Here is a 21,512-nt window from a genome sequence, read left to right as displayed (position 1 = left end):
CTGAGTTTAAAGCACAACATTTTGATGAACTTTATACAGGGAGCAAGTTAGTAGACTAATCTCTATTTTATCAGCGTGAAAATTAAGATACAGAAGAATTTAATGACCGGGCCCTGGTCACACAGAAAGTGAATAAAAAGTTCAACTATGGACAGAAACAGGGTCTTCTGACTAATAATAATTAATTAATAGTAGTTACCATTTACATAGCATTTTAAGGTTTGCAAAGCACTTTACAAATATAACCTTATTTTATCCTCACAACCTCTCTGGGAGATAGGTGCTATTATTATCCCCATTTTAAAGATGAAGAGACTGAAGTAGACAGGCTTAGTGGTTTATCCAGGGTCACACAACTAGTGTCTGAGGCCAGATTTGAACTCCAGTTTTGCTGACTTTAGCATCAGGACTCTATCCAATTTGCCACCTACCTGCCTATGACTCTCAGTCTTTTGCCTCATTTCTGAAATCACACTGCCTCTCAACTGTCAAAGGAGCAATAACAAAGATTTCATCTTGAGGAATATGGTGGGTATTAGTTAACATCCAAGAAATGTTTTGTAGTATATGATGAAGCTGTAACACATAAAGACGTGGTACCACAGTTGCCTGATCCACATAGACAAGATTTACAAATTATGGAAATGAAAATGAAAATGCAATGATATGACCCTGCTGTCTTATATTATAACTAGAGACTTCTTAAAAGGGAACAGAGAACTTTCTTTTTTTTTTTTCAAAGTATGCATTCATAAGCAAGTATCTAAATGTTGTGTTATAAAGGAGTGAAAATAGCAATAAGAAAGTGTCCACAAAGATTCTGTCTTTATGTCTCTGGTTCCTAGCACAGTGTGTGGTACACAACAGACACTTAATATCTGCTGATTTGAATATATTGATCCTCTATTTGATATTATATACACTTCATCTTCCTAAATACGCAGCGACATTAAAGAAGCATGTAGGCCTAGTGGATTAGTTCTGAAAGGTCATCATTCATTTTCACCTGATTTGGTCAATAATCACAAACCCAAGGAACTTAGGCCACCCCTAATCCCAAAGGTAAAACCCAGGTTCATTTGTATTGAACTTTCTCTGTTTCTAACCATCAGTATTGGCCTACTTAGGAAAAAGTGGGTAAGATAGTCAAAGGTCCAAGGAAAGATTAATTTATTGCACATACTGAAGTGACTGTAAGAAGGAAGAGAAGTTGTTCAGTGAGTTGGGAATTATGATTCGATCAAAATAAAACTTTCCCACTGGGAACTAGAGCCCAAGGCAATACCTTAACGGTCAGACCAACAGTTGCTATCAGGTCAGAATTCAGTAATGGGGACTCAGGATAGGATATAACCCTTATTGTACCTGTGCTTCACCTTAGCAACAATTGTACTAATAATAAGATAAAATAACTTTTAAAACTCTAAGAACACTTGTAAAAGGGAAACATAAAAATGGAATTATTTTATCATATAGAATCCCCTTATAATGTGAATAACTCCCCTGCCCCCAGTTTATCTGTTCTGTAAATTCTGACTTGTACCTACCCCCTTTTACTAAAGCAGTTACAAAAATCACATAGTCATTTCTGGTTCCCCAAAGCAGCAATCACAGCACAGTAAACTGGAGACATTACGAAATTTGGAACCTAACGAAGAAGAAAACTCATGAATGTGACACCAAATCTTTTGCTTTCTACACGAAATTCAAATCCAAAACGAGCTGTAATTTTTAGTTTTATAGTCTTGAGTGATCCTTTTGGTGTAGTTCTACACTTGCTTACAATCTTAAATAGAACAAAGGCATTATCCTCACTCACTTATTAATCAGTGGCTCTTTGTAGCAGTGATTTTAACTTGCTAGGGGATTGTCATGCAAAATTCACCAGCATATTCTTCAATATGCAGCACCCTTATCTAGACTGAGTGATATATAGACAGATACATGCACTACCATGTATTATGTATTGCACACACTTTTTATAAATACAGTCAACTCTCAATTATTCTCAGTTATGTACAGGCCCAATTAATACACAGCAGTGAATGATACACAAGTCATATAGAGTTGCCTTTCATTTTGTACTTATATTTGGACATAGATATATTTAGTAATTTAGGAATTCATGTCAAACAAAATGAAACTACAGTCTGAAGACCTAACATAGGAAGGCCTAGAAAACTTATTTCCTCTTCATGTCCCTCCATCTTAATTCCTTCTTAACATTCCCCACTGCTGGAACAAGGTCACCCTCTTTCAGAATCATAAGGCTATTCCTTTTTAAGCCTTCCAAGGAGCAGTGGAAACATTTCAGTTTCTAAGGGATTCTTTGCGTGAAAAACTGAGGATTCTGAGATGCCAATAAAACTGGGCACTGATGACAGGAAATGCTCCAGATGTCAGTTAAGCAAGTATGTAAAGTAAAGCATGTATTATCAATAATCTTCAAAGCAAGATTTTCCATTTGGAGTCTATTCCCTAGCAGATAATCAAGAGTTGACAGTATGTACATATGTGTTTGCATTTTTGCTATATAGTAGGTAGCTCTATTTTAAAAGCCTAAGTTATGGCTTTTAAGATAAACCTTTTAAGCAAGAAACCTTTAAAACATATTATATGAGTCCTAAAACTTCATTTGTATCTTTTTCAGTATATACAGCAATACTTTACTCAAAAAAAAGGATGTGTGTGTATTTAGGTACAGATATTTTGTTCTGAATAATTTTCAGGAAATAATAATATATTTTTTGGTTGTTGCTTGGCCTGTCTAGAAAAATTGCCTGAATGCAGAATTAATCCCAGAAAAATATAAAATATCTAAGTCATGACTGAGTCTTGAGGTTGAATACCCCTTTAAAATGACATCTACTGACTTACTTTTGACATCTTGCTCTTGCTGTCTCCAGTTAAAAATGCCAGATTGTTAATTTCATTCTGAATCACAAAATTTTGCTCTTCCCGTTTGAAGTTCTGGGGTTAGACAAGATAAAAATAAAGCAAACATTATTGCAAAGTTTCCAGGACATATGCCTTTTTTTGACAAGGATCTCAAACACAGGAAATGAGGAGGCAGCTTACGTGTGATTTACACCAAAGGATAAAAACCTCAGCCACCATTCGGAAAAGTTCATCAGAATCAGCATCTGGGTTTTTTAGCCAGTTAGATCTAGAGCAAAGAATAAACAAATTACATTATGTAAATTATCAAATACTCCATTTCAAGATAGTTAAATTATGAACTACTATTCCCACCATTTACAACCAATAACCCCTCCAAATATCAAAGCTGAAAAAAGAAATGAAAACTATTAGGGAGAGAAGAAACTAATATTCTTTGCTTTGTTCAAAGGGCAAAGATTTAAATACTCTATTTGTCATGACACTGTTCTATATTTGGGGCTTCACTAAATATTAATGCTAATGATGATAATGATAAGGGAGGTATAGAGGAATAAGCTTTGGACCTAGGTCAGAAGATCTTCGCTTTACCACTAGGAGAAGTTGGGTGATGTTGGGCAAATCACTTCACATTTCTAGGCCTTACCTTCCTCGTCTTTAAAATTGGGAAGGTTAAACTAGGTTAGCTATAAGATCCCTTTATATCAGCATATTCTACATTAGGAAGAATTTAATCAAATTTATTCTTACTAATTTGTAACATATAATTTATGTGTTTAGGGATATATACACACATTTAAGGCAAGATATTTTTGAAAGACCTAAACTGAATACACCATACATATGACTCTGCCTTGAAGAGTACTTTTCGGGGGGGAGGGGAAGGGAGATATACATATATGTGTATATATATATGCATATATATGCACATGCATATATTTTAACACACACATATATGAAAAAGTGCCACTTTTTGCTTTTAGCCTAGCATTTCTTCTTCAAATATATATGTGTGAATATATGCATATATATATATACACACACATATATATTAATGCACACACACATATATATTTGAAGAAGAAATGCTAGGCTAAAAGCAAAAGTGGCACTTTTTCAAGGGAAACCTGGGTCACTGAGTAAAACTTGATTCTTATTGCTACAAATTTCTGAAAAAAGAAAATTTTAAATAAATACAGAGTAGAACTAAGCTCTGAATTTTTTTTGAGTCATGCCAATCTATAATTGTCATAAATATGGTGACCGTATTTTCCACATCAAATAAAGAATGTATGATCTGACCAAATCTTTTCTCAGATCTGAGGAAGGATGGCAAAAATTTAGGACATGTTGGTTTATTATAGATACAAATGTCCCACTATCTCATAAGTTGCAATAATTTAGGGCAATATAATTTTGAAAAAACATATCTTGTTGAAGGACTTCCTAAAAAAAACCCAAAATCCTTTTTTAAAAACTGCTACCTCACATAGCATCTTTTCTGACAATGAGAAAATAAAAGGCATGATAATTATAGAAAATGCAAATACGCTGTTGACTAGAAGTAAGCAAATTAATGTGGCTTCTTCTTCAGAATGGCATGTTCTTAAAATCACTGATTTAGAGACTTGGTGAAGAGTTTGATAGAGTACTTCTGCTCAAGGACACTAATGTTTCAGGTAGGTGTAGACTTAAATGATTTATAAGGTCCCCTCTAAGTACAAAACTCTGATTTCTGGGATTCAAATGTGCAGAGCTGCAATTGTTTTTTTTTTCTTTTTTGTAAGTTTAACATTTAGTTTACATCCCAATAGCTGCACTGAACCCTTGTTGTTAAATTAAACAATTTAGCTGACAAACTGACCCCAGGAGAGGTTGCATATAATATTTTGTACTAATAGTCCCCACTTCTCCTCTTCGAGGAGTGGTGTTTCATCCTCTGTTCTCCAGGGTCAACATTAATCATTGCTTTTAATCTAAGTTCATTTGCTTCTTTGTATTATCTTTGTTTAACCACTGTGCTCACTAAATATGTTTTTCTTCTTATTCATACCAGCTCATATAAACCTTCCTGGCACTTTGACTGAATCCAAACTTCACAGAACAAATCCCTTTAGTAAAAGGGATTTGTTCTGTAAAACTTGGACTCAGTCAAAAGGCTACACCCAAGGACCTAGAAGGTCACAGTTTCCCCACCCTTATCTAGATCTTTGAACCACTATAAGGTCATTTACAGTCTGTTTTTCACAGAAGACATTTCTAGACTTGTGAGATTATCTAGCATCATCATTGATTGAAGATTTAATTTAGTATTTTAATTGCTCTTGGGAAATGCCTGTGTATCAGAACCTCTCCTGCATAAGTAATGGGTATAGTCATTTGATAATGTTCTGATTATGTAATCAACAGAGAATAAATTCATGGAAAGGTTCATAAAGTACTACTTTTTATATATATCAGGTATATCATAAGAAAAAACATAATGTGAAATTAGAATTTTCAATGTCAGTTTGTTAGGCTATATCATTAATGCTGAGAAAGTCTATTTCAAATTATATCACAAAGCTGCAATCATCAAAACTATCTGGTATTGTTTGGAAAATAAGAGAGGAGGATCAATGGAACAGACTAGAAATGGAAGAATAAGAAACAATGGTACTCAACAACCTAGGGTTCAATAAACCAAAAAACAAATTACTTAGGAAAAAACTCCCTATTTGAGGGAGTTCTGGGAAAACTGGAATGCAGTTTGGCAGAAATTAAGTTTAAACCAACAACTTACAATATATTCCAAGATATATTCTAAATGGATACATGACCTTAATATTAAAGAGCATACTATATAAAATTATAAGAAAACCAGATCACATACTTCTCATAATGAAAGGTAGGATAAATATGAAACAGAGAAAATTACAAAGGATGAAACAGATAACTGATTACATGAATCCAAAAAATTCTGCTTAGACAAAATTAATGCACCTAGGATAAGAAGGGTAGTCACTGAATAGTAAAAAAGCTATATTTGTTGCCAAATTTCTTTGATAAGGATTTGGTATCCAAGATATATCTACAATTAACACACATACATATTCCCTAATAGATAAGTGGCCAGAAGATATGAACAATTTTTAAAAGAATTGAAATTTATTAATGACCATATGAAATGATGCTTCAAAATACTAATAATAAGAGAAATGAACATCAAAACAGCCCTGAGATTTCATTTCACACCCTACAAATTGGCAAAGTTAACAAAAGATGGGAAAAATCAATATTTGAGGGGTCATAGGATGATAGGCAAACTGATGCATTGTTGTTGCTGTTGTATTGAAAGTTTTGGAAAGCAATCATTTTGGAAATCTATTAGGAATTATGCAAATAAAGTGACTAAAATGTCCATACTCTTTGCCCCAGAAATTTCATTACTGTGAAGGAAGTTATCGATAAGAAGCAAATCTCTATATACACCAAAATGTTTATAGCAGCACTTTTCATTATAGTAAGGAAATGAAAATAAAGTAGATGGTCATTAGTTGGGGAATAGCTAAACAAATTGTGGTGCATGGATAGAATGGAATATTGCTTTGCTGTAAGAAATGACCATTGTGATGAATATAAAGGAGCATGAAAAAAATCCACATGAATTGATGTAGAGTGAAGTGACTGGATCCAAGAATACAACATGTATAATGACTACAGCAATGTAAATGGAAAGAACCACACACATACACACAAATACCAAAACTGAATGCTGCAAAATTATAAACAATAAATATGACTCATTAAAACAAAACAAAACAATGTTCTACTGGTATTGCTATATGATTATTAACCTGCAAATACCAAAGTCCTTCACAAATTTAAAATGAGGATTGTTCTTAGCAGATAGGAAAATAGTATATGAAATCCAATTGCAAATAATAATATATAAGAAACCATAAAGAAGAAATGGAATAAAGTACACTAAAGAAATTTATAATCTAAAAAGAATAGGCTGGTCTTATGATGACAGCAAGAAATAACTGATGGAGACCTTGCCTCCCAACCTGCCCAGTGATCCACTGTATCCTTGTGAGGTAAGAAGAAAGTGATAGAGGCTCCCAGAATATTACATCACCTAACCTCGACAAGAGTTGCACCAGGTATCTGGGCAGAAAAGTGTGGGTTGCAATGTGTTATCACTAGAGAGAATATCCAAATTAATGAAATCACAGACCCATTGGAGTTTTTGAGTATTTTAAAAGAGGAGTCATGTAGATTACTCATCAAAAATGCATATTTAATCTCAAAGGAGAAATTGGTTTCCCTTTCTTCTTTTATTATTTACAATAAATAAAATAAATATGTTCACAGATCCCAGACTATCATGTTCTGTTCTAGGCACCACATTTTAGAAAAGCTGTTCATAAAATGAAGTGTTATTATCCATAGGAAGGTGACCAGGATGGTAAAGAGTTCATGCCACACAGAGACTGGGTGAAGGAAGTTAGTAAAGAAGCTTGGAGAAGAGAAGTCTGAGGAAGTTTGATAGCTGTCTTTGGGTGTGTGAAGTACTGTTTTGTGGAAGTGATTAGACCTGTTTTGCTTGACCTAGTGGGCAAAGTATTTACTTAGCATTCTAAGTTTTGCAAAGTGATTTAATATACTATCCCATTGAAGCCTCACAACTCTGTCAGGTAGGGGCTAGTATCATCCCCATTTTATACATGAGGAAATGGAGACAAAGAGAGGTTAAGCTCAGTCCACAGCCAGTAAAGGTTTCAGGCAGAATTTGAACTCAGGTCTTCCCAACTCCAAGTCTAGTCCAGTTGAGTCTATCTATTGTGCTACCTAGTTGGTCATTGCTGGAAGTTATTAAGATACATATTTCAATTCAATTAGAGCAAAAGTGAAATGGGATATCTCAACAGGTAGTGAATTTTCCGTTGCTAGAAATCTTCAAGTTACATTATTAGAGATCTTTTAAAGGAGGTTCTTGCTTGGTCCCCAGGATCAGAAGTAGGAGATATGGATGCAGATATAGAAAGGCATATTTTTGGCTCAATCTAAGTATAAACATCCTTACTACTCCAGCTATACATAAATCCAATTGGCTGACTTGGGAGGTAAAGAGTTTCTAATCCACAGAGGTATTCTACCAGAGGTTACCAGATAACCACTTCCAATCAGGAGATGGTGAAGGAATTTTTGTTTAGCTATAGTTTGGATTAGATAACTTCTGAAGTAGCTTTTTATTCTAATGTGCCATTATTCTTTTCTTATTGAATTTTTTTTTCTTAAAAGATTATTCTGTCCATCATTCCTTGGCTATCAAAAAAAGGTTTTGGGTCCCTAAACTCTGACATTCAAAGCTATGTCCCTAAGTACCTGGGCTATTTGGGAGCATTTGGGTCATCAGATTAAAGTCAATAAGTAGCCCGTGCCTTTTGCATGTGCTGTAGAATGTGCCCTGTGTTAATGAAACCTGGGTGTCACTAAAATAATATAACCATTAAATGAAGGTGTCTTTTATTAACTGCCATCTCCTGTGTCTCCTGATTTTTGGTTCCTGTAAGTCACTTCCATCCTCACTCTCTTGTTTTCTCAATCTCCCTATATTTAGTAAGGGCTGAGGTTGGTGACGAGCTTTGGTTTCCTTCTTATCGATTTTTGTTACAGGTCAGGTGTCAAGCATTTAACAGAGTGTTCATCTAATCACTCTTTCAAAGTTTAGTTAAGATGTGTTTTGCTGATCCTCACTGTGACCTTGAATGGGGTTGGATAAGGAAGATCCCTCCTACACACAAAAGGAACAAAATAGACACAGGAGAGGAATCTGGGAAGATGGTGGAATAGGTCAGAAAATTCCAAGCTCTCAAAGATTTTCCTCCACAAAAGAGATAAAACAGCACCTCAGGGCAAACATAGAGTGGTAAAAATAAATGAGAGAAGTAGGCAGAACAGGGGTCCTTCTGGGACAATCAGAAAAGATCTGAAGAAAATTCCCAGACTAGGTTTGGTTCCTGTGCAGAGTAAACATCTCCCAGGCGAGGGAACACTGAACCAACAAGCAGCAAGCCCTGAGATTAGCTGGGTTGGGAGGCTGCGACAGCCACAGGAACTTTTACCCCTCCACATATCTCCCCACCCACCCCCCACCACCCGGACAGTGAGGAGATTTGAGTGTCTAAGCCCGGGAAAATTGAGGGAAACTCCAGTGACAAGGAATGCCAGACTCAGCTGTACAGCAGACACTGCCTGGCAATAAGGAACCAGTACACTTCTGTTGAGTGCAGAAGCAGTGGGGAGAGGATACCATTGGCTGTGAGCACTTATAGGAGGCTGGAGGTCTTGGTCTGGTATCAAGGTCAGAGAGGAGAACTGAAGGAGGATCTGAGGCCAGAGGCACCATCCACCACAGCCCTGGACAAAAGCTGATTACAAAAAATTAAGCTACTACCAGAACAAAACAAAACAAACAAACCCCAAACCCAACCCAAAACCAAAAAACAAACAAAAAACCCAAAATCCACAGGCAAAGGAGAAAGAACCCAACCATAGAGAATTACTATGGGAATAGAGAAAACCAGGGTTCATCTTCAGGGGAGGATGGTGAAGCAAAGAAACCTTCTTCTACCCTAAAAAGTAATGTCAAATGGTCACCTGCCCAAAAATAACTGATAGAAGAACTTAAAAAAGACTTTAAAAATCAAATGAGAGAGACCGAGGAAAAACTAAAACAAAACAAATCAAAACAAAAAGAACAATAAAAATCCCCAAGGATATGATGAAAAGAAAGTCAATCAATTAGAAAAGGAGATCCAGAATCTTAAGGCACAAAATGACTCCCTGAAAATCAAAATTGGGCAAGAGTCATAAGAGACCAAGAAACAATAAAACAAAATGTAAAGGATGAAAAAATAGAAGAGAATGTAAAACCTCTCATAAGAAAAACAACGGATCTGGAGGACAAATCAAGAAGAGAAAACATAAGAATAATCAGACAACCTGAAAGCTATCATCAAAAAATGAATCTTGATACAATAATACAAGAATAATTAAAGAAAATTGTCCTGAAGTATTAGAACAAGGGTGGGGGGGTGGGGGAATAGAAATAGAAAAAATCCACCAATCACCACCTGAAAGAGATTCTATGAGGAAAATTCACAGGAATATTATAGTCAAATTCTGAAACCCCCAGCTTAAGGATAGAATATTACAAGCAACAAGAAAAGAAAAACAATCCACATATGGCAGTGTCACAATTAGAATCACATAAGACCTAGCACTGGCAACACTAAAAGACCACAGGTCTCATAACACTATATATTGAAGAGCAAAAGAACTGGGCTTCTGGCTGAAAGTCTCATACGCAGCAAAGCTAAGCATAATTCTGAATGAAAAAAAAAACTGGACATTTAATGAATTGTCATACTTTCAGGACTTTATTAAACACACACACACACACACACACACAGCAAAAACCCTGAACTTAATAGATTTGACATACAAAAGCTAAGAGAAATATAAGGTACATACCAAAGACTAATTACAAGGGACTCAATAAGGACAGACTATTCACCTTTTATGACTGTAAAATATATGTCTAAGATTGTTATTAGTAATTGGGTAGTTCATAAGAAAGATTGGGATAGACCTGAGCATGATACAACTTCAAAAAGTAAAACCTGAAAAGAGTAATTATCTTATACAAATGAAGTGTGAGAAGAAGAACTGACACAGAGGAATTAGATAGGGGAGGATGGCTGACAGTTCTGGAAGCCTATTTTCATAGAGAATTGGTTCAAGAGAGAACAATAAATATATATTGAGAAGAGTATAAAAGTCTTCTAAATTTAGAAAGAAGTAAAAAGTTAAGGGGAAGAGAGTTCCCTTTAAAGGGGAGAGTGAAGCAATATGTTAAAGGGGGAACAGAGTTTAGATTAAAGGGAATGGGAAGATAAGGGAAGGATCCTTGGGAGGATAAGGGAGGGCTCTTTAGAGGGAAGGGCAAGGGAATAGGTCAAAGGGGAATATAAAGGGATGTTTGGATTTATAGGAATGAGAGGATAAGAGAAGGATCTTTGGGGGGGCAGGTTAAGTAATAGGAGGGCAAGGTAGCAGGTAGAAATAAAGTAGAGGAGTCAGGGGGGATAGGGAATAAGAGATATGCACAAACATAAAAAGAAAGATTAGATCTGTCAGGGAAATATGTTTATGTATGTATGTGTATATATGTATACATACATGCATCTATCTATCTATCTTCATACTTAATTGTAGCCTGGGGAGGAGAGGAGTGAGGAAGGGGGAAAAAGAACAAAATAACAACTATACAGCAGAGAACAAAAGAAAAACTACCATGAAGCAAAGAAAAGATGGATGGCTTTTAATATAATGTGCAGTATTTAATATATGGGCTTTATTGAAATGGAAATTTATTGCTATATATTTTTAAAGCTCTCTCATGTGCTGCTGTACACATGACATGTTTTTTTCTTTTATTTTATATTCAAGTTTTAATATTTAATGGTTTTTTCTTTTCTTATTATGTATTTAAGTTTTAGTATTCAATTCTGAAATAAAAAAAGATTAAAAAAAGAAAAGAAAGAAAATATAAGTGGCCACTCTAGTGGGCTTTTTCTAGGGTGGGGGAAGATTGGTGGCTAGGAATGAGAGTAAGGGATTAGTTGGGCCATGTTGGTGGTTTAATGACCTAACCAAATGATTTTCAAGCTCTTTACCATAGAAGAATCCATCATGTTAAATCAAACTTTGGCAGAATCTTGAGTAAATGAATGAAAAAGCATTTTGTAAACATTTACTATGTGCAAAGAACTGTGGGAAAATACAAAAGTGAGACTCTGCCCTCAAGGAGCTTATATTCTAAAGAAGGGAAACATCTGAATGGGCCAGGTACCAAGGAAAGAAGTTCAGGTCTTCAGGGGATGGACTTCAGTAGTCACAGGGTTGGTGAGTTGCACCTGATAGACACATCTTTTAAAAAGCAATGAGAGTATTAATTTGATTGCTGTGCCCAAAGCTGGGGGTGATAGCAGTGAATGAGGGGAACTGAGAGGCTAGGAGGGTGAATACATGTAAGGTGGTAGACCAGATGTCAAGATGGTCCAGACAGACAGCTTAGATGGGATATATAGCAAGATCTGGTATGAGGCCAGGTGGGTATAATGGGATAAGTAAGTTTGGACAGTCATTGGACAAACAGGTGGGAATACTTAGGTACATAGCCCCAGGGAGAGAGTTCCATAACTGAGTGGATTGATTAATTTACTCAGAAGACATGGGTACTCCCTTCCACTGATGCATAGTGTAAACTCTCTATGCCTTAGTAGTCTTTGAAAAATTGCTATTACTGAAAAATTCATCACCTGTTGGCTTTTTAAACTTAGGTTTCTTAGATGACAGATACATAGTCCTTTAGCAGTTCTACACTTAAAGTCTATCCAAAGATTTACTTGTGCTAAACTTGCATAGCCTTTAAGAACCCACAGTGGTCAACAATAGGCAGGATGTAGGTACTGGAGCAAAGGGTTGGAAATTAGTTTTTAACAATGGGAACAATATTGGATGATATAGCTCACTTTCACAAAAATTTTCATTTTCTTATTCATTTATGTAAGGAAGTATTTTAGGGGTACTTTCATATTTCTAGGTAAAAATATTGAGGGGGTTGTATTTAAATTGGTTGTTTTGTTTGTCAGTGATTTTGTAATTCTTCCAGAACCACGGAACTCTTTTTGTTTTTAAATTTGAGGAACATAACAAACATTGCTAATATAACTATCACCTCTCTAGGCAATCTTTTACATTTTTTGGACATGCTATAAAGTTTTTCCTGACAACAGGCTTACATTCACCTCTTTTCAACTTTTACTCATGTTCTAGAGCCAAAGTGAAACCATCTAATCCTTCCTACACATGACAATCCTTCAAATACTTGAAGTCAGTTATGATGTCTTCCGTGAGTCTTCTCTTTAGGCTAAATATACCCTTTTCCTTCAATCCTCATATGACATGGACTAAAGACTCTTAATTATCTTGATTTTTCCTTCTCTGGGCTCATCAATGTCCTTATTAAATCATGGAACCCAGGACTGAACACAATACTCCAAATAGGGTATGACAGGGAAGAATACAGTGGGATTATCATCTCCTAATTCTGGAAACTATTTATCTCAGTGCAGCCCAAGACCATATTAACTTTTTTTTGACTATCACATTAGAGTGCTGGCATAGCAATAGTTTACGAAAAACCCCAGATCTGCAGAACAACTGCTACCTATCCATGCTTTCCCTGTCTTATATTTGTGAAGTTGATTTTGGTATCTTAATGTAAGATTTTATATTACCCCTTTTGAACTTTGTCATCTTTTATTTAGCCTGTGCTCTGGTCCAGAGGTGTCAGAAAAATGCAGCCTGAAACACGCATGAGTGCTCCGAGTCAGATTAAAATTTAATTAGGAAATACTTAATAAAATAAATAAAACATAGAAAGTATCAAATTTTAAAATGAAAGCAATATGCAAATTGATGGCCATCATTTCTATTTGAGTTTGACATTACTGCTCTAGTGGTTGAAGTTTATTTTTGTACCCTAATGCAAGACTTCATATTTATTCCTTTTAAATTGTCATCTTGCATTAGTCCAGTGTTCTAGCCTGTCAAGATCCTTTTAGATTCTGACTGTCATCTAGTATATTAACTGTCCCCTGTCCATTATATTAGTGGGGTACCATCTTTACTCAAGTAATTGACTAAAAAAAAAGTTAAACAGCAAAGGGTCTCCACAAGTTCCTGGGCTACTCCACTGGAAACCTCTTGTTACATTAACAACGAACAATTACCAGCTACTCTTTGAGTCCAGCCACTTAACCACTCCTGAATCCCTTTGATTTTATTATCCTCTACTCCATATGTTGCGATATTTTCCATAAGAATAGTATCAGATATTTTATCAAAAGTTTTGATAAAATCTAGTTAAACCATACTCACATTACTCTCCTTATCTCCTTTACCTACTAGTTTAGAAATCCTGTCCAAAACAAAACAAAACAAACCCACCCCAACAAAAAAACAAACAAAAAAACACCAAGGGAAACTCAGTGTAGCAAGATCTGCTCTTGATGAAACCAAGCTGGCTATTTGTAATCTCAGCTCCCCTTTCTAGATCTTCTTGAATCATCTTTTAAATAATCCATTCTAGAACTTTTCTAGGAATCAGTCAAACTTACTGGCCTACAGTTAGCAGATTGCCTTCTTTTCTTTTATCAAAAAAAAAAACTAGGGTAACTTTTGCCTTTCTCCAATCTTGTGGTACCTCTCTTGTCTTCCATAGTCTTTCAGGTCTCACTGCTGGTGGGTCAGCAATCACATTTGCCAGTTCTTTTTAATACCTAAGGATGTAGTTCATTTGGACCAGGTAACTTGGATTCATTTAGGAATTAGATAACTTCTTTCTATCTCCCACCTTATCTTAGGTATACTGACTCCTTGCTGGTCACCAGTGTTTTGTCATTTATTTAAAGTGTCAAAATAAGTTTCTTTTGCAGAGAAAACAGAAACAAAATAATATTTGAACACCTTTGCCACCTCTTCATTGTCAGTTATCATCATCTCAGACATAGTTCTTATCTATCCCTTCTTTGTTTCTCCTTGTTCTCCCCATCTAGCATAAAACAAACAAACAAACAAACCTTTTTTGTTGTACTTTATTTCCCTCACCAACCTCAGCCATTTTGAGCTTTGTCATTGCTCACAATATTTTTATAGGACCATGCCATGTTGTCATATTCATCTTGGACTTGTTTCTAGATGCTGTATTTTTAAAATCTAAGTACATTGCTGAGTTTTCTGTATATCCCCATTAGTGTCTTCAAATTAAATCTTTCTTGCTGAAATTGTTTCCTTCTGTGTTTTTATAATTTCATTTTTTAAAATATCTATAATCCCTCCAGAGCTGATTTCCCTTGAAACATTTTGATCCAAGGGATTCTACTTATCATTCCTTCAAACTCTTTGAAATCTGCCTTCCCAAAATATAGTGTCCATGCCACAGTAGGCCCAGATTTCCTCTTTTCTATCATAAAATCTATGAAAGGTTGCTACTTCTCTCAAAGTTCCTATAATTTCCGTACTGGTAACCTGCTCCTTCCTGCTAGTGTGAATCACATCCGGAATGGAATCCTCCCTACTGATTCATCTGCCATTTTAAGAATGACGTTATCACTAAAAGAAGTTAAGAAATGATTAGCTGTTCTGTTTTTGACAAAGAGAGAGTTCCTTAAAGTAAATTTCATTTTACTTTGAATGTACACGTCTACCAGTGATTCCCATCCATGCTCAAGCTTTAGATGCTGTGTCTTCAGAGTATTGTTTTAGGGACCTATCCACATTGTGAGGCTTAAAAGAGAATTGGTCAAACATACCTTCCTTTTCTCCATTGTGTGAATGTTAGTTATATTGACATTAAAGAAAGGGATCCAAACAATTTGAGTTCAAGTATTCTTTCTTCCTAGCCATGTGCTTCATTTTTACAAAACTATTTCCTGTGGAAAATGCCATATGACTACTGCACTATGTACTCTATGAACTGTGTTGATATTTGATACAGCTACATCATCAATCTACCGAAAACAAGGATGATTATAGCATCATGGTATTTGTACTGATTTTTAATCGTCTTCCAAAAGACTTATTATAGAGGGCCACAAGAAATGTTAGGAGACTGACTGAAATGCATTATTATGTTTTGGGTCCTTTAATAAGTAGTCTTCTGAATTCTACTTGCTCTTTTTTTGCTGTGCCTCAAGTTTTATCTGACCATTTAGGCTTATTTAAAATTTTTCTTATCGAAACTATATTCCAGTTTTGTTTTTTTTAAGTCAGACTCTGTGCTTTACATGTTTATTACTGTAATACAGAGAGAGGCTGTCAAATGAAAAGTGAATCAACAAACAAGGGAAGGCTTTCATTTTTGTCAAAAAGAGGTTCTAGTTCTATTGCCGGTTTCCCAGACATTTCCCGAAATACAATTAAATTACTCATCCAGCATAACATCTTTCTCTGAGAATGAGGTACTAACTACAATGGTGTTGTCTTAAGAAGGCCTTTTTTGTTCCAACAAAATCTCAGACTCCAAAGACCTAATGAATAATTGGATTCCTTTTTGCAAATGGGGGATAAGATTATGTCCTACTAGAACAATAACACAACTCTTCTAAGTCTAGATATGACAAAGCATGTATTGATGTCTGTCTGACTTTTTCAGTGGCATTTTTTATTGTGGTTTTTCCTTTTGGTTAGGTTTATATTCTTTAAAAAAGAAGTCAAATTGTTTTCACGGTCAATGTGGTATTTACTGCCTTCTCTAGGCTTCTGAATGTGAGAACTAATATTAAATCACATTGATGATGAAAAAAAAAGAGAGAGTTCCAGCAGATGTCTAGAGAACTGAAGTCCCTCATTCTCATTATATTATTCTTCTGTGCCAGACTTTTATGCAGAAGCTGGAAGCAAGGCAATGTAACAGAAGATGAATATGAGAACATCTGTACTGCTTACCTCATAGAGTTGTTGTGAGCAAAGCCCTTTTCAAATCTGATAGTGCTATATAAATGTGAGTTATAGTAAATATTATTATTAGACTTTCTCTCCTTCCCCTAACTTATCTCTCTCTAAACATAATAGTAACATACACAAATAAAAAGTACAAAATGAAGGTGTGGACAACAGATATTATTAAATTCATATTGAACCCTAGAAGGGAAATGTTCTTTGTGACAATGTCATGAAGGGTCTCTTCTTTTCTGGCCTTTATTAGCATGAATTTATCAAGATCCTATAAATGAGAGATGGAATGAAGCAAAACTAAAAATGTCACCCAAACCAAAGACATCCAGGAGGGGCTTTATAAATTAAGTGAAAAAACATTTCAAATTTTATTTAGGATGTCACTTATTCACTGCTGTAATCTTAATATGGGAAAGAGATAAGTTTTCTTTCTGCTTGATTTTTTCCCTGAATATTCTTATTTATTTGTTAAGTAAAACTTGCTTTGATACTCTTGACTGTTCAGTTGGTGAAGCTCTTGGATTAGTTATACAAGGTTGTTTGCGGAAAATCACTTCATGTATTGTTTTTGATATTCTAGATTCATAACCAAAGAGATAATGAGGATGATAGAGAGAGGGGGCAAAGACTCTTTAAAGGTTTTAAGTCTTGGTGACTGGTTGTACTGCTAAGAGAAAGAGAAATCTAGCTCTGTAGGAACTGATTTGAAGAAATAAAATTGCTGGTCAAAGGAAGATGATGCATGGAGTTAAGATATGATGCGTTTTAAGTACTGGTGGAACAGCTAGATGGAAATGAGAAGCAGGGAATTAGAAATGTGGCAATGACACTCGATGATTGGAGCTATAAATAAATATTTGGGAGTCATTTTTATAGATGTGATACTTGAACATGAAGTAATAGATAATATTGCTAAGGGAAATCATATATAAAGAGAAGACTATAATGACAAGGGGAGAATTAATATATTAATATAATGTCCACATATAAGATGTAAGAAGGGAGACTTTAAGCTTTCCATATTTAAATAGAGATAATCAGTCTGGTTCCAAGGGACACTACTGAATGACTAAAAAGAGAAAACTACGTCTATGTATTTATAGTCAGGGCCATCATAGGCCTATATCCCTCCCTGGGTTGGGTCTGTCTTTGCTTCATTTTTGTAATGTTGTACTTAGAAGTAGTTCACCAATTACATCCTCACTAAGTAGAAATAACCTCTGATGTTCAACTCCCTGAGAGCTAGATTTTTACAAAGGTTAAATGTTTCTGATTTCCACCAAAGGAACTTAGCAACTCTTGCATAGATACTTCCACACAATTCAGGTATTTGTGGTGAGAAGCACAGGAGCAGTGAGTGAAACCAAGATCAACAGTTTTATGGTGATATCATTGGTGTTTCCTAGAATGTGTAGGGAAGGACTAGATAAATTAAATAGTGATGAATGAATTAATTATGATGATATCAAAGACTCTCTGACATTGCCATTTTTAGCTACTGTCAAATGTCCCATAAGTAGAACATACTCTCTTCCGGGTCCTGATCATTAATAATGACACGATTCAATTACAGAGCTATTCTAGGAGCAACCATACCTTATCTTATATTTGTCTTATTACCCAACGTCTGACAAAAATCTTTGCTAAAATTGTAATAAAATTATGTGATTCAGAGTGTTGAAATTTCAAGGTAGTGTTTCTTTGGAAAAAAAAAGATTCTATTTCCCTGTGTTTAGATACGAATCATTTAATTAGGTATTTATATTGTTTTTTTTTTTTAATTTAAGGCATTCCTCTTTAAATCCTAAAAACACTATGAATTTTACTCACAATTATGTAAATAGACTACTTTATACAATTGGCTTCACATAAGAAATGCCAGTTAGATTTAGACTGACAATATCACAAAAATATAGTTTGTGGGAGGAATGCTGACTTCACAAAATTTGAAATAATTCATACATTTTTATATTTCCTTAATAGCTCCTCATGGAACACCCATCCACAATTTATCTCATCTTTTCTTAAATTGTTACTTTCAATCTGTTATAACTCTTGGGGGTAATGAGTTTGCTGACTTTACTATTTGTAGCATATAAAATATTTTTTCCTTATACTTGTCCTAAACTACCTCAGGGGTCAAGGGTTGGGGGAGGGGAGACATAAGGAGAGACTCTAGTTCTGCTATTTCAAGATTTTGGGAAGGGATTTCTTCTTCTTAATTATGCTCTTCGGGATTTCATAGATGTCAATCATATCCCTTTTCTATTTTCATCTTTCTGATCTGAAGAGTTCTCATTGTTTTATTCTTATACCATCAAGAATTCAGTAGGGATAGATATAAAGAAACCCTGGAGTCAGGGAACCAAGAAGGGGGAAATCATGAGGAGGCTAAATAGCCCTTTTTGTTCCTGCCCAATTCCTAATGTTTGCTTATGATCTGTCAATTATAAACAAATATAAATAAATGCAGATTAGTTCACTAAATCCTGGGATAACAGAACCAGGGGCCTCCCCTCGAAGTCAGGAAGATATAAACTAAATGTACTATTTCATTACTTCCAAGGAGAACTTACTCTAGGCTAATGTTTAATTAAATCCTGATCCATAATATGCTATTAGGAGAACTTTGATCATCTTCACTAAAATTATCCTCTGTTATGCCATGTTCATGTAGAGATGAAGTTGGGTTCTTAAAGGTTATAGTAATACAGTATAGGTTCTGGCAGGCCCTACTAAGCTGAAAAGGATGTGAATATAGATCTGGTGAGAGAATGCATATATGTCATCTGAGGACCAAATGAGACTCAGTAACAGTTTATTACAATGATACCAATCTACAAAGACCAGATAATAAAATGTGGAAGATTTGCAATCTAACCAACCCACACCAATGAAATCACAAATACTTGACACATCCATAACTTCTAATATGTAAGCTACTGGGATGATCTACAAACCATCATTTAGTGCTACTTTAAGAATTGAGTAAGGATTGAGTCTGACTCAATATGACATTTGTGATAAGATGTACCATGGCATTTAATGAGAGAAAAAAAAACCCATAAGATGACTTAAATGGATCTGCGATGTCATCGTTATAGGTATAAATTCCAATGATATACAGAATCATGGAAATTCAAGAGCTAAAAGTGAACTCAGAGATCATCTAATCCAATAAGAGTCAAACGAAAATCCTATCTGCAATACACCTGACAAATAGCCACTGGTTGAAGACCTCAAGGGTCAAGGAATCTACTCTTATGGAAGTTTATTCCATGTTTGGATGTCTCCAATTAGCTCTACACTATTTCATATATGGACTGGCCCAGAGTTCCCAAGGACATAGGGTTCATATGGTACCAAGTCTTATCTTGGGGTCTGATTCTTAAAGGGAATCTTCTTATTTCTTTGGCTCATGTACCCCAAAAGTTTACTCTAGTGAAATATCTAAAATAAATTTCAGGTGGCAGTATAGTACAGTAGAAAGAGTGCTGGTTTTGGAATCAGAGAACCTGGTTTTGGATCATGGCTCTTTCACTTACTATGTTTGTGACCTTAGGCAAATCATTTAATATCTTTAACGCTTTAGCTCTTCATTTGTAAAATGAAGGCATTGAACTGCATGGTCTTTAAAGCCCTTTTCATCTTTAAATCTTTGATCCTATGAACCTAGGTATGGCCCATATCTCACATATTTCTCAATAAGAGGATCCCCAATTCTGTTCTTGGTGGTTGTCCTTCATTCTTGAAGAGGATCAAAATGGTATCATCATATTGGGGTCAAGGCAGTGTGTCCAACAGCAGCCGATCAGACCCATACAAACTTGGAAGCCTCTATCGCAGATTGGGCAAAAATAACAGAGTAAAGATAGCTCTAAAATTGAAGTGAAGGTATCTCTACTAAAATTCTGCTTTGCTCACAGAGCATTGCACTTTCTTTGTTGCAGACATGCCATGCTGGGTGATCCTGTGCCAATGTCTCCCATACCTCCCAAGCTATTCTAAAGTTCTTCAGAGAAATCCTGATAGTGTCCTTGTATTGCTTCTTTTGACCTCCATAAAAGCACTTGCCTGGTGCAAATTCTCTATCAATAGTCTTATTAGGCCAATGTACTTTTTGGCATTTGAACAATGTGGCCAACCCATTACAGTTGTACTCTCTGCAGTGGAGTTTGAATGCTTGGCAGTTCAGCTTGAGAAAAGACCTCAGTGTCTGGTATCTTATCTTACCAGCTGATCTCCAGAATCTTCCTAAGACAATTCAAGTGGAAGTGATTCAATTTCCTGTCATGGTGCTGGCAGACTGTCCAGGTTTCAAAGGGACACAACCATGTGGTCAGAAAAGTGTCTCTGTAGACCTTCAGTTTGGTAGGCAGTCTACTACCTCTTCTCTCCCACACATTCCTTCAGAGACTCCCAAACACTGGCAATGTGTGAATCAATTTCATCATCTATGTGTACATCCCTGGAGAGTATACTGTCAAACTAAGTGAAATTTATCCACACCATTCAAAATTTCTCCATTTACATAACTGATGGTTGCATGTATGGATAGTGTGGTGCTGGCTGGTGGAGAACTTCTGTTTTCTTGTTGTTAAAATCAGCAAAACAAGGAGAGAATCAATCCAAACTTCATTGCATCTCAGTCCCAGAGGCCGCATTGAGTGTGCAATCACTTGCTAAGAAAAAGTCTAGCACCAACTCTCCCTCCACTTTTGTCTTGGTTTGTAGTCCTTTCAAGTTAAATAATTTGCTGTCAGAGTGGTAGCTGATCTTGATACTGTTTTTGTTCTTGTTGAAGGACTCTGACGACATCACGGAAAACATCAAGCATGAGAGTAAACACACAGCTCTGCTTCACTCCACTGGTGACAGGGAAAGTGTAAGAGCATCATCCATTTTATAGAACCTGGGCAAGCATGCCATCATGAAACTAAGGCCTTCATTAGATCTATAAATGTTGTGTACAGACCTCTGTTCTGCTCCTGGTATTTCTCCTGGAGTTGTCAGGCATCAAACACTATATCAACCATTCCTTG

General features: G+C 35.5%; 1 protein-coding gene across 1 annotated transcript in view; it reads right to left on the bottom strand.

Annotated features, from left to right (window-relative positions):
• RYR3 (ryanodine receptor 3) overlaps positions 1-21,512 on the bottom strand; it is a 777,114-nt gene that overhangs the window by 72,685 nt on the left and 682,917 nt on the right. The window contains exons 68-69 of the mRNA XM_069097663.1: positions 3,079-3,166; positions 2,878-2,970 (exon numbers count right to left, since the gene is read on the bottom strand). Of these exons, the coding sequence (XP_068953764.1) occupies positions 2,878-2,970; positions 3,079-3,166 (181 nt within the window). The remainder of the gene's footprint in view (positions 1-2,877; positions 2,971-3,078; positions 3,167-21,512) is intronic.

This window comes from Petaurus breviceps, unplaced genomic scaffold (assembly GCF_028583685.1).
Source record: "Petaurus breviceps papuanus isolate PSGF00001 unplaced genomic scaffold, PetGlider_PUasm1.0 37, whole genome shotgun sequence".
Classification (NCBI taxonomy): domain Eukaryota; kingdom Metazoa; phylum Chordata; class Mammalia; order Diprotodontia; family Petauridae; genus Petaurus; species Petaurus breviceps.
This window is presented reverse-complemented; position numbering and strand designations above follow the sequence as displayed.